Below are 13,890 nucleotides of genomic sequence, written 5' to 3'. Positions count from 1 at the left end.
GAGAATGTTCCTAATTTATGTGTTGGATAATAACCATTTAACCAAGACCTTCTCTACACTAGTGGCTTGAATAAAATATACTTTATCTCCACTCCGGTAGAATAGAAGGTCTGGCAGCTAAAACATAAAACCTGAACTTTTGGTACCACAGATACGGCAAGACTTCTTCCCATCCATTGTGCTCGTTTGAGAAAGAAGTTAGGAAGGCACCGCCCATTGGCTTTAAAGGAAAGACTGCAGAAATAATAATAATTATTATTCAAAATAACAGCGATAGTTGTTAAGCGCCTACTCTGTACCAAGCACTGTTCTAAGCACTGGGGTAGATACAAGCTAATCAGGTTGGACACAGTCCCTTTCACATAGGGCTCACAGTCTTAATCCCCATTTAACAGATGAGGGAACTGAGGCCCAGAGAAGTGAAGTGACTGGCCCAAGGTCACCCAGCAGACAAGTGGCAAAGCTGAGATTAGAACCCAGGTCCTTCTGACTCCCAGGCCGAGGCTCTAGGGAACTAGGCACTAGGGCACTAGTGCCTAAGGGCACTAGGAAATGCTGCTTTATCCTTTACTAAATATGGCAACAAAGTTCAATGCCTGATTGATGTGCCTTTCTATGGGGTGTATTTGGAAGGATTGGCCTTTTCTGGGCTATTGCTTTTGTTTTTGACAACACCTGGTGCCATTTCTGATTCTTCCTGAAGTCTCGGTTCAAGAATACCACCCTCTGATAGTCGGGTCTGTCTATCACTGTTGTCTCTCAAAAGCCGACTCCTGTCACTGCAGGACATGTTTTCTTATGTCTTTAAAGTATTGTAACTGTCTAACGTTTTGGATAAAGCAATTGCTTGGTTATCTTGATATCATCTCACATAACTCAATGGGTGAGTCAAATGACACAGGTAATATCAGCATATCCAAGCCATGCATGAGCACCATATAGATCTTGGAAGAATAATTATAGTTGAACCTCACTGGTTGGTATTTGGTATTTGGTGATTGAGTTGAAATTGCTCTGGATGTTGCTTGCAGCTTCTATGCTAGAATATAGTCTATATCATGGTTCCAGAAGAATAAAAACATCTCATAAATATTCTTGAATAGAATGCAGTTTGTAAATGATGGCAAAATTCACCCTTTCCCTTAGAAAGGGGAAATTTCTATGATGAGAGTGAGAGTAAAATCGAAATCAAGTTCACAGAGTCCGTGGAAAATTTTTAAACATTCCTTTCTATTTTGTTCAATGGCCTTGAGAACCAAATTTCTTTACAGGTATGGAATTTCAATTATTATTTACTAGCAAAAAAGGAACGTGTAGAAGGCAACTTTCACACAAATAGCTTGCCATGCCTAAAATAACACACCTCGGAGGAAATGAGAATGTATACTCCCCCCAGAATGCTCTAATTTACAGTGGTTACTGTGCAATCAACCCCAACCCCCTTTGGCACACAATATTTTAAAGAAGAGACACTCTCAGGAAACTGAGTCATAATTAGAGCCGTTATGGATTAAAGCAGCATATTAATTCTTCCACGTCTACTCCAAACTAAGAGGCAGGAAATGCATTCTTATTCAGATACGTCTTAATAATTAGAAAAAAAGATATTATCTTCTACATTTTTGCATCACGATGAATTGGAAGAAAAAACGTAAAGCTGCATTACCTAAGAAGAGCCCACAGGGGCCGCTGTCGGCCACAGAGAGCCAGACATGAATTCCGAGATCCATTGGAAACTCCTGCAGGAAAATCCCTTGCACAGTCTCAAAGCGCAGAGCCGGGGCACACATTCAGTCGAGCTCGCGAACCCCCGTCCACCCTGAAGCCCCGGGATTCGCAGCCAAACAAAGTGGGAACAATAATTCTTCTTGGCCGTGGACTCCCTCTTTGCAACGGCCATTTGAATCGCCGATTATCAGAGCCGAAGCGACCTCAGAAGCGAGAAGAATGGGGACGAGCCCGGAGCAGAGGGGCCGGGAATGCAGGCGGCAAGTACTGTTTCCCTTCTTGTTCTCTTTGCTGTGCCAGGCGCTGGGCGAGCAGATTAGCTACTCGATCCCCGAGGAGATGGCAAAAGGCTCGGTGGTGGGGCATCTGGCTAGAGATCTGGGGCTCAATATCAGAGACGTGTCGGCTCGGAAGCTGCGGGTTAGTGCCGAGAAGCAGCTCTTTACTGTGAGCGCCGACAGCGGGGACTTACTTGTCAGCGACCGGATAGACCGAGAGCAAATATGCGGTAACAAACCCGAATGTGCTGTGGAACTGGAAACTGTAGTTGAAACCCCCTTGAATGTTTTTCATTTGCGTGTGACCATCACGGACATTAACGACAATGCTCCCCGTTTCAAAAAACAAAACATTGATTTAGTAATCAATGAACTTGCTCTCCCGGGAGCCAAATTTGGATTGGAATTTGCGCAGGACCCTGATATTGGAATCAACACGGTGCAGAGTTACCATATCAGTCAAAACTCGCATTTCTCGCTGGTAGTAAAAGAGAACCCGGATGGTAGTAAATTCCCGGAATTATTATTGGAGAAGCCTTTGGACCGGGAGCAACGGAGTTCCCATTATTTAGTCCTGACGGCTGTAGATGGAGGGGATCCGGTCCGCAGTGGCACCGCCCAGATCCGGATCAACGTCACTGACGCCAATGACAACGCCCCCGTGTTCAGACAGGACGTGTACAAGGTCGGCCTGAGGGAGAGCCTGCCCCCGGGTTCCCCCGTCCTGCTCGTGGAAGCCACTGACCGGGACGATGGAGTCAATGCGCAAGTCACTTACTCATTTAAAGCAATTCAGGACGACGCTCGAAATGTGTTCAACTTGGACCCATTTAGTGGACAGATTAAAGCCAATGGGATTTTAGACTTTGAAGAAACAAACACTTACACGATTACTGTGGAAGCGAAGGACGGCGGAGGTCTGACTGCCGAATGCAAAATCATCATAGAAATTCTGGATGACAACGATAATGCCCCGGATGTGACGTTTACATCGGCATCCAGTACGGTTCCTGAGGACTGTGAGCCAGGGACCGTGATAGCGCTGATCAAAATCCGTGATCGGGACTCCGGAGACAATGGGGCGGTCACGTGTCGGATAGAGGGCGAAGTGCCTTTCAAAATCATATCCTCCTCTAGTAATTACTACAAGCTCGTGACGGACAGTTTCCTGGACCGAGAACAGACCGCCGAATACAATATCACAGTCACTGCTACAGACAGGGGAAAGCCCCCTCTCACCACCTCCAAAACCATCTCCCTGTTTATCGCTGATGTCAATGACAACCCGCCCGTGTTCCCCCACGCTACCTACGAGGCCTATGTTCCCGAGAACAACCGGCCCGGAGCCTCCATCTACCGGGTCAGCGCCTCCGACCGAGACCTGGACGATAACGCCCGCATCTCCTATTCCCTGTTGGACAGCTCCGAGTCCGAACTGCCGCTGTCCTCTTCCGTGTCCATCAACTCTCACAGCGGGGACATCTATGCGCAGCGCTCCTTCGACTACGAGCAGTTCCGCGCCTTCGAACTGCTGGTGCAGGCCCAGGACTCCGGCTCCCCGCCGCTGCGGGCCAACGTGACCGTGCGCGTGTTCATCGTGGACCAGAACGACAACGCCCCCCGCATCCTCTACCCCTCCCTGGGGCCCGACGGCTCGGCCCTGTTCGACACGGTCCCTCGCTCGGCCGAGCCCGGCTACCTAGTCAGCAAGGTGGTGGCCGTGGACGCGGACTCGGGCCCCAACGCCTGGCTGGCCTACCACGTGCTGCAGGCCAGCGATCCCGGGCTTTTCAGCCTGGGGCTCCGCACCGGAGAGATCCGGACAGCGCGGGCCTTGGCCGATGGCGACCCAGCCCGGCACCGCCTGGTCGTGGCCGTGCGGGATGGCGGCCAGCCGCCCCTCTCGTCCACCGTGGCTCTCCACCTGGTCTTCGCCGACAGCCTGCAGGAAGCCCTTCCCGAGTTGAACGACCGCTCCTCCCCCACCGCCAGTCAGACCGATTTGCAGTTTTACCTGGTTTTGGCTTTGGCCTTAATCTCCGTTTTATTCCTCGTCACGGTCATCCTGGCCATCGCGATGCGCTGCCGCCATTCATCGAAACCCGGAGTGTTTGGCTGTTTGAGGCCGGCTTTGTACTCCCAGGCGGCGGGGCCCATCTTTCCCCCCAATTACAAAGAAGGGACCCTGCCATATTCGTATCAGTTGTGTTTATCGTCGGACCAGGGCAAAGGCGAATTTCCTTTCCCGATCTTGAATGGCCAAAGAACTTTAGGAGGGGAAGTCCGGTCAGATTATCCTTCTGATCTGGTGCCCGAGGAGTCAGCTAAAGATCTTGAAAATATTCTAAGCGATTTTGCTAACTCTGCACAGGTGAGTGTGTAAATTTCTGCATTTCCTGAATGTTATTATTCTTCCATTTAGTGAATGTATGTTGCGACTGTTCCTCATTTGTAATATGCACAATTTGTTTTAGGCGAAATTTGTCCCTCATGCAATTTAGGGAAATAAAAGGCAGGGCAGAATTTGGATAAGGTCTTTCACGTTCAGCTCTTCGGGAGGTTACTATAATAGGAGAAAACCGTCAGCGTTTTCTTTACACCTCTGGTCTGGTCTCATGCTTGCTACACGAATGGATCTGAAGATCAAAAGGACGGAGATGGAACCTCCGGCGCTTTGGAAAACAGTCCAATGTGTGAATTTCAGTATCTAAAGAAAATCCACGGGGAAAAATCAAGGAAAATGAAATTGGTGGAAAGATTCGCTTGGAACAATGGCTAAACCAGGGCGACCTGAGGGATTCACACATTCCTTCTTACGTTCCAGAGAACTTTCCGTTCCCGTACTGTCTGCAAGCAAGGCATGGATCAGGCTCGCTGAATAATTAGTTCCCACTTGCGAACGCTGGGAATGCGAGGACAGCAGGAGGAGCTCTTCCGCATTGGCGGAAAGGAATTGAAAAATCCCTTCGCTGATTTCAGGAATCTACAGTTCTTCATTCATACTCTGGGCGCCGCTGTTGACCGGTCAAGAGGGAAACGCAGACAGATCCAGCCGGGGGCCCGACCCCGCTGTAGCTTACTCGGGTCCGGTTCTTTAAGGATTCGAACCTCCACCACCGAGCCTTCAGTTTGAAAGGTCCATCCCTCCAGATATACCGGAGTCCGAGAAGGAAATCGGCAAAGCCCGTACCTTATCGGGGAGCGGAGAGAACCGAGCACCCGAGCAGCCATGGCAGCTCCGCAGATGCGCCGGGACTGCAGAGGGCGAGCCCTGCTTTGTCTGCTCCTGGGGATCCTGTGGAAGATTGGGTCCGGACAGATCCGCTATTCGGTGCCCGAGGAAATGGAAAAGGGCTCTTTCGTGGGGGACGTGGCCAAGGACCTGGGATTGGAGCCCCGGGAGCTGACGGAGCGCCGAGTCCGCATCGTCTCCAGAGGTAGGACGCCCCGTTTCGCTTTGAATGTCAGAAGCGGCAGCTTAGTCACAGCAGACAGGCTAGATAGAGAGGAGATTTGTGCCGATGCTGATAAATGTGTTTTGACTGAAGAGATTCTCGTAGAGGACAAAGTGAAGATTTACGGGATAGAAGTGGAAATAACCGATATTAATGATAACGCTCCCCGCTTCATGGGAGAAGAAATGGAAATAAAAATCAGTGAGAGTTCAGCTGTGCGATCCCGATTTCCCCTTCCGGAAGCTCATGACCCGGACGTGGGGGCGAACTCCCTGCAGGGCTACCAGCTCAGCCCGAACAGGCATTTTTCTCTGGACGTGCAAGACGGAACTGACGGGTCCAAGAATGCGGAGCTGGTGCTGGAGCGGGTCCTGGACCGGGAGGAGGAGGCTGTTCACCACCTCGTCCTCACGGCCTTGGACGGGGGAGATCCGGTCCGCTCGGGCACCGCGCGCATCCGTGTGACAGTGGTGGATGCGAATGACAATGCGCCGGTGTTTACTCAGTCTGTGTATCAGGTGAGTATTCCGGAGGATGCTCCCGTAGGCACCCAGGTGGTCACGGTAAACGCCACGGACCCGGACGAGGGAGTCAACGCCGAGGTGACGTATTCATTCAGGAAAATAACGGATAAAACCTCCCGGATATTCCAGCTAAACACGGTAACTGGAGAAATATGCACTTTGAAAAATCTTGATTACCAGGAATCCGAATATTATGAGATGGAAGTTCAAGCACAAGACGGACCTGGTCTCCTCGCAAGAGCGAAAGTGCTGGTGACGATAGTGGATGTTAATGACAACGCCCCGGAAGTGACTATCACATCTCTGACCAGTTCAGTCCCCGAGGACTCGCCCCCGGGCACGGTAATTGCACTTTTAAACGTGCACGACCGAGATTCCGGGGACGACGGCCTCGTCACGTGTTCCATCCCCGATAATCTGCCCTTCAAATTGAAAAAATCCTATGGAAATTATTACAGTTTAGTGACAGACAATGCTCTGGACAGGGAGTTGATTTCGCATTACAACGTGACGGTGACAGCCACAGACCGAGGGTCCCCGCCCCTTTCGGCACACACTTACATCACCCTGCATGTGACAGATACCAACGACAACCCGCCTGCCTTCGAGCAGACAGCCTATTCCGTCTACATTCCCGAGAACAACCCCCGAGGCGCATCCGTCTTCCGTGTGACCGCCCGGGACCCCGACAGCGAAGAAAACGCGCGAGTCACTTACTCCATCAGTGAGGAGCCCGGCCAAGGACCTCCTCTGTCGTCCTACGTGTCCATTAATTCGGAGACAGGGGTCTTGTACGCTCTAAGGTCCTTCGATTACGAGCAGTTCCGAGAGCTGCAGCTGCTGGTCACCGCGCGGGACGGCGGGACCCCGGCCCTCAGCAGCAACGTGTCGGTGACTCTGCTGGTCCTGGACGAGAACGACAACGCCCCGGAGATCCTGTACCCGTCCTTGCCCACCGACGGCTCAACCGGGGTGGAGTTGGCCCCGCGCTCGGCCGAGCCGGGATACCTGGTGACCAAAGTGGTGGCAGTGGATGGCGATTCGGGCCAGAACGCCTGGCTGTCCTACCGTCTGCTCAAGGCCACGGAGCCGGGCCTCTTCTCGGTGGGGCTGCACACGGGCGAGATCAGGACGGCCCGGAGCTTCCTGGACAAGGACGCCCTCAAGCAGAGCCTCGTGGTGGCAGTCAGGGACAATGGGGAGCCCCCTCTCTCTGCCACCGTCACTGTCACGGTGGCCGTGGCCGACAGCATCCCTGAGATCCTATCGGATCTGGGGAGCCTCTCGACGCCCGCAGACCCCGAGTCCAGCCTCACGCTGTACCTGGTGGTCGCGGTTGCCGCCGTGTCCTGCCTGTTTTTGGCCTTCATCATCGTGCTGTTGGCCCTGAGGCTCCGCAGGTGGCGAGCTGCGCGGCTGCTGGAGTCCTCGAGCGGGTATCTGGGCGGCGTCCCAGCCTCGCACTTTGTGGGCATCGACGGGGTCCGAGCTTTCCTCCAGACTTATTCCCACGAGGTGTCCCTGACCACGGACTCCAGGAAAAGCCAGTTGCTCTTTCCGCAGCCCAATTACTCTGACACTCTGACTAGCCAGCGGACTTATGAGAAAAAAGAGCCCTTATTAGTGCCTGAGGATTTGAACCTGGTCAAAGATGACCAGTCTGTCTTACAGGTAAGTTTTTTCCTCTAATATTTTCAGTAAAATCTCCCTATTGTTACATTTATTTCCTGAAGTTTCTACGAGATCCATCTATGACATTTTAGGGTTTCCGGAAAATAAATGTTTGGATTTTTATTTTTTAATGCATCTACTTTCTGAATTGTTGGAAATTACGTATAATTTAATTGAGAGGTTTTCCAATATCTATGTCTTGTGCTTTTCCAACTGCTGTTTGCAGCAAATGCAATTCTGATATTTTCATTAATTCTTGCGTTTTCTTTAGAAGGTAAGAATATAAGAGAAGGTTTATACATTTTCCACATCTTCATTTCTTGCAAAGAGAACCCAGTCTTCCTTCAGGGAAGTAGAAGATGTTTTTTTCAATGAGTTACGGGCAATTAAGCCCTTGGCAATAATGGTAGTGCTGAGGATATCTATCAAGCACTTGGAAAGTGTAACAGAAACTTGAGACTTGTTCTCTGCTCACATAGAGCTTTCACTCCAATTTGTGACACAAAAATATTTATAAAAGGTAAACCGAATAAGTAAATTAATAGTCTAATCTATTTTACATATGGTCATAAGTGCTGGGGGTATAAATAAATAAATATCTAAGTAGTACAGATGACTGGTTGCTGTGGCTGTGGCAGTTTACGGGGATGACTTGCTGGAGATGGGCGATGTTAAGGGTATTTAGCCCTTTAGAAGTTCAGCCTTTAGTGCTTGTATTTGTGAACTGTGGTCTTGGTGGGTTATTTTGGCATCCTTCCTTCCGAATCTGGGCTGGAGCTAATCTCTAGACTATAAGATCATTGTGAGCAGGGAAATATCTGTTTATCGTTGTGCTGTACTCTCCCAAGCTCTTAGTACAGTACGCTGCATATAGTAAGGGCTAAATAAATACGATTGACTGACTGACTAATCTCAACTTCCATAACAGTATGAACGACGTCAGGAGATAGAATTAATTATTCGGGAAGTTCTATCATTCATAACTAAATCGCGTTGACTACAGAGTTCATAAAGGCGTTTTTGAAATAGTATTAATTCTCCTTTTGAAAGATCAAATTTCAGCCTTATGTAATAGTTTGTAATTTAATCACAAACTGCTCCAATAACAGTTATAGTTCCCATGAAGGATGTTTTCAGGATGAACACGGGGGATCAGTGGGACAAGGGGAATTGAAGTTTTCTTTAATATTCAATGTAGTGTAGTTTTCTTCTAGGGTACAGTGAGCTGTTTGCTGTTTACTTATTGGTGGCATTCGTTCCTTATGAGACTCCAGTGTACCAGAGTCTTCAACTTAGTCAGCTAAGATTCCCATAAGTTACTTCTAGTCTGTGATATATAAAGAGATGCAACATTTACTTTTGGAGCTCATTCTATCTCTTATTTTCAACTACCCCTCCCCCCCACATCCCCAGAGTGTAAGGTCATTGTGGGTAGGGAATGTGACTGATTATTGTTGTATTGTACTCTGCCAAGTGCTAGTATAGTGCTCTGAACACAGTAAGTGCTCAATAAATACGATTGAATCAATGAATGAACTATCTAGCCATGTACCTAATTATCTATTGAGTCATATATCTATAAATACAGAAGTCTCTCAGTTCTGAAATTTCAGAACTGGGGCTTATCCATTGATACTCATGGGAAACTCCAAGCATCAAAGAGACATCCTCCATACTCATCACCTTCATATTCACAAATGATTCTCCTTAAGGTGAACTTCATTCATTTCCAAATGTGGTGGAAACCTTTAACCTTTGACTGATAGGCCTTTCCAAAAGCCATATTTTGAAAACTCTCCATTGCTAAACTATGTATTTGGTTTTTGAAGCACCTGATGTGGTTTCAAACTTTTCTACTTGAAATCCTTATCTTTCTGAAATTGCTGTTTAAGAATAGCAGCACTTGTTAGTCTAGTTTGTTGATCATTGCTAGTATACATCAATTGATGATGAGCGCCCTTGTATCTCTGAAACATCTGAATACCACCCGTCATGTTTGATTGATTAAGCGAGTGAGTGAGCATCATAAAGCAAATATTTTGGTATCTTGATAGCGTCAGTTCTTCTCACATAACCCAACCAGTGACATTTGGTGTGAGCAACACTTACATCCGGAAGAATACCTTTAGGGGTGAAACTCGCTGAGTGTTATTAGTTTTAGCCATTGGCCTTTGGTGATCGAGGTGAAATTGCTCTGGGTGTGCTATCTTTTCTAGAACATGTCCAGAATAGGACATCAAAGAATAAAACACCTAATAACTATTCTTAAAGAGAAAATAGCCTGTAAATGGCCTCCAAAATGTTTATTTCTCTGAAATGTAGATGAAATTCCACGATGATAGTGCATTTCAAATCGAAATCAGAGTTCTTAGAGTCCGTGGAAAAATTTAAAACATTTCTTCTGTACTAATTATTGATCTTTGGAGCCGAATTTTTGGAAGGGTAAGGTAAGTGTAAGCAAACAAGAAGCAGGATGAAGAAAAGTCCCCATAAACGGCGTTCTATTTATATATAATTGCAATTGCACAAGTCAGAGGAACCAAGAGGGTATATCTCCCACATACTCTCTAAATCACGGTGGATAATGTCTAATCGCCCAACATCCCTATTTCACACACAATTTAAAAGAAGAAACACCACCAGAAAATTAAATAGGAATTCTAAGCAATCTGGATTTTTTTAAAAAGGTAATTCTCCTCCTTCCGGATAAAGCATCACTGAAGAGTGGCATTTTGTACAGGTGATTTTAACGGTAGGAACCGGATAAAGCATCACTGAAGAATGGCATTTTGATTTTAATGGTAGGAAGAAAAATATTAATATCTTCAGATATACTTATCAAAACTAAAATTTCCTGGAGGAAAGGAATAAGATGCAGTTCTGAAACTGAGCTCACAGGGGCCGCTGTCGGCCACGGAGAGCCAGACTCGGAGACCGAGATCCATTGGAAACTCCTGCAGGAAATTCCCTGCGCAGACACAGCCAGAGCAGAGCCGGCGTCCACATTCATTCGGGCTCGCGGACCCCGTCCGCCCGGAAACTTACGGATGCGCATCCAAACAAAGGGAAAATAATAATCCTCCTTCACCGCGAAATCTTGGACTTCAATGGCCATAAGGATCGCCGACTATCGGTACTGAAACGGAGCTGAGAAAGAGAGGAATGGAGAGGATCCGAAATCAGAGGGGCCGAGAAGGGAGGCGGCAAGTACTGTTTCCCTTCTTGTTCTCTTTGTTGTGCCGGGCGCTGGGGGAACAGATTCGCTACTCGATCCCCGAGGAGATGGCCAAAGGCTCGGTGGTGGGGCATCTGGCCGGGGATCTGGGGCTCAATATCAGAGACGTGTCGGCTCGGAAGCTGCGGGTTAGTGCCGAGAAGCAGCTCTTTACTGTGAGCGCGGTCAGCGGGGACTTGCTTGTCAGCGACCGGATAGACCGAGAGCAGATATGCGGGGAAAGGGTGCTGTGCGAACTACAGCTGGAATCCGTGGTGGAAAATCCCCTGAATGTGTTCTATATCCATATCGCCATTCAGGACATTAACGACAACTCCCCCTTATTCAAAAAAGAATTTGTCGATTTAAAAATGAATGAGTTAGCATTACCGGGTGCCCGATTTGGATTGGAGTCGGCCGTGGATCCAGATGTTGGGATGAATTCCGTCGACACATACCAACTCAGCCCGAATCAGCACTTTTCTCTGGCGGTGAAGGAGAGTCCGGACGGTAGTAAATTTCCGGAAATTGTATTAGCGAAGTCTCTGGACCGGGAGGATCAGAGCTCCTATCACCTACTTCTGACCGCTGTGGATGGGGGAGATCCGGTTCGCAGCGGCACCGCCCAGATCCGGATCAACGTCACTGACGCCAATGACAACCCTCCCGTGTTCAGACAGGACGTGTACAAGGTCAGCCTGAGGGAGAGCCTGCCCCCTGGGTCCCCCGTGCTGCGGGTGGAAGCCACCGACCAGGACGAGGGTCTCAATGCACAGATCACCTTCTCCTTCAGCAACATCGAGGACACCGCCCGGCATATGTTTAGCCTGGATCCCGTTAGCGGAGAAATAGTAACCAAAAGGACCCTTGATTTCGAAGAGGCAAATAGGTACAAGATGGATGTGGAAGCGACCGATGGAGGTGGTCTGACCGACCAAACCAAAGTGGTGATAGAAATTCTCGATGAGAACGACAACGCCCCAGAAGTGACGTTTACATCTGTATCGAGTCCCGTTCCCGAAGACTCTGTATCTGGAATGATGATCGCTTTGATCAAAACGCGCGATCTGGATTCGGGAAACAACGGGGAGATCGCCTGTCGGATCCAGAACAATGTTCCTTTCAAAATCGTATCCTCCACCAAGAATTCTTACAAACTGGTGATAGCCAGTGTCCTGGACAGAGAGGAGATCGAGGAGTACAATATCACAGTCACAGCTACCGATAGGGGAAATCCCCCTCTTACCACCTCCAAAACGATCTCCATTAGGGTCGCTGATGTCAATGACAACCCGCCCGTGTTCCCCCACACTACCTACGAGGCCTATGTCCCCGAGAACAACCGGCCCGGAGCCTCCATCTACCGGGTCAGCGCCTCCGACCGAGACCTGGACGATAACGCCCGCATCTCCTATTCCCTGTTGGACAGCTCCGAGTCCGAACTGCCGCTGTCCTCGTCCGTGTCCATCAACTCTCACAGCGGGGACATCTATGCGCAGCGCTCCTTCGACTACGAGCAGTTCCGCGCCTTCGAGCTGCTGGTGCAGGCCCAGGACTCCGGCTCCCCACCGCTGCGGGCCAACGTGACCGTGCGCGTGTTCATCGTGGACCAGAACGACAACGCCCCCCGCATCCTCTACCCCGCCCTGGGGCCCGACGGCTCAGCCCTGTTCGACACGGTCCCTCGCTCGGCCGAGCCCGGCTACCTAGTCAGCAAGGTGGTGGCGGTGGATGCGGACTCGGGCCCCAACGCCTGGCTGGCCTACCACGTGCTGCAGGCCAGCGATCCCGGGCTGTTCAGCCTGGGGCTCCGCACCGGAGAGATCCGGACAGCTCGGGCCTTGGCCGATGGAGACCCAGCCCGGCACCGCCTGGTCGTGGCCGTGCGAGACGGCGGCCAGCCGCCCCTCTCGTCCACCGTGGCTCTCCACCTGATCTTCGCTGACAGCCTGCAGGACGCCCTTCCCGAGCTGAACGACCGCTCGGCCGCTACCTCCAGCCAGGCCGATTTGCAGTTTTACCTGGTTTTGGCTTTGGCCTTAATCTCAGTCTTATTCCTCGTTACGATCATCCTGGCCATCGCGATGCGCTGCCGCCGCTCGTCGAAACCAGGAGTGTTCGACTGTTTGCGGCCAGATCTGTACTCCCAGGCGGCGGGGCCCATCTTCCCCCCAAATTATGAAGAAGGAACGCTGCCGTATTCATATCAGTTGTGCTTAACGTCGGACCGGAGTAAAGGCGAATTTACATTCCTGAGTCCGAATGGCCAAAGAACTTTGGGCGGGGAAATTCGACCGGATCTTACCTCTGCTCTGGTTCCTGAGGAATCAGCTAAAAATCTTGATGTTATTGTGAGCGACCCCGCTCTCCCTGCGCAGGTGAGTTTATAAATTTCTGCATTTCTCGAATGTCGTTATCCTCCCATTTAGTCCAGTTCCGCCGTAATATCCAAGGTGTTTCCCTATTGCGATTTTCCACATTTGTATTATAGTTACCCAAATGCACTGATCGTTCATAGATAAATGTTTTCCGGGATATAACTCTGCAAAAAACAGTAAGCTTTCGAACAGTCTTTTGTACCCATTAAATGGTTATAAGGGACCATGTCTCACAGCATGGGATACTCCAATTTTCCATTTGGGGAACGGATCTCAGTGATTTAATTGGAAACATGGAGAAACGTCTCTCGTCACAACTACTACATGAAAGGTGATGGGGATCAAAGCGGACAAACTGGAATCATGGGACGCGTTGGAAAAAATAAATCCAATATGTACATTTCAGTATCAAAAAAAATCCTTACGGGAAAATCAAGAGACGTGAAGATTGGCTAAAAGTCTACTACAGAATCAGCTAGGAGTCGCTTAAAGACTCAAGTATTTATTCATTCATCCACTCACTCGTTTATTCTTAAGGAAAAACTGGCCCCCTCCTGGGCGCAGGGCGTGGAAGATCTTGGGAAAAAGTATTTCGCATTTACCCGATTTGAGGCAGATAGGACGGCAGGAGGAGCTCTTCCG

At 49.4% G+C, this 13,890-nt stretch overlaps 2 protein-coding genes across 2 annotated transcripts; both read left to right on the top strand.

Moving 5' to 3' along the window:
• Positions 1-1,632: 1,632 nt before the first annotated feature.
• LOC119949601 (protocadherin gamma-B7-like) lies at positions 1,633-4,884 on the top strand. The gene is made up of 3 exons (XM_038771469.1): positions 1,633-1,691; positions 1,920-4,377; positions 4,831-4,884. The coding sequence occupies exons 1-3, from the start codon at positions 1,633-1,635 to the stop codon at positions 4,882-4,884; spliced, it is 2,571 nt and encodes an 856-aa protein (XP_038627397.1).
• A 351-nt stretch (positions 4,885-5,235) lies between these two features.
• Positions 5,236-11,800, top strand: LOC119949600 (protocadherin gamma-A4-like). Its single transcript, XM_038771468.1, has 4 exons — positions 5,236-5,443; positions 5,555-7,656; positions 10,915-11,706; positions 11,750-11,800. The coding sequence occupies exons 1-4, from the start codon at positions 5,236-5,238 to the stop codon at positions 11,798-11,800; spliced, it is 3,153 nt and encodes a 1,050-aa protein (XP_038627396.1).
• Positions 11,801-13,890: the final 2,090 nt, after the last annotated feature.

Source organism: Tachyglossus aculeatus, chromosome X2 (genome assembly GCF_015852505.1).
Source record: "Tachyglossus aculeatus isolate mTacAcu1 chromosome X2, mTacAcu1.pri, whole genome shotgun sequence".
In the NCBI taxonomy this organism is placed as follows: domain Eukaryota; kingdom Metazoa; phylum Chordata; class Mammalia; order Monotremata; family Tachyglossidae; genus Tachyglossus; species Tachyglossus aculeatus.
The sequence above is the reverse complement of the archived record's forward strand: the minus strand, read 5'-3'. Positions and strand labels throughout refer to the sequence as shown.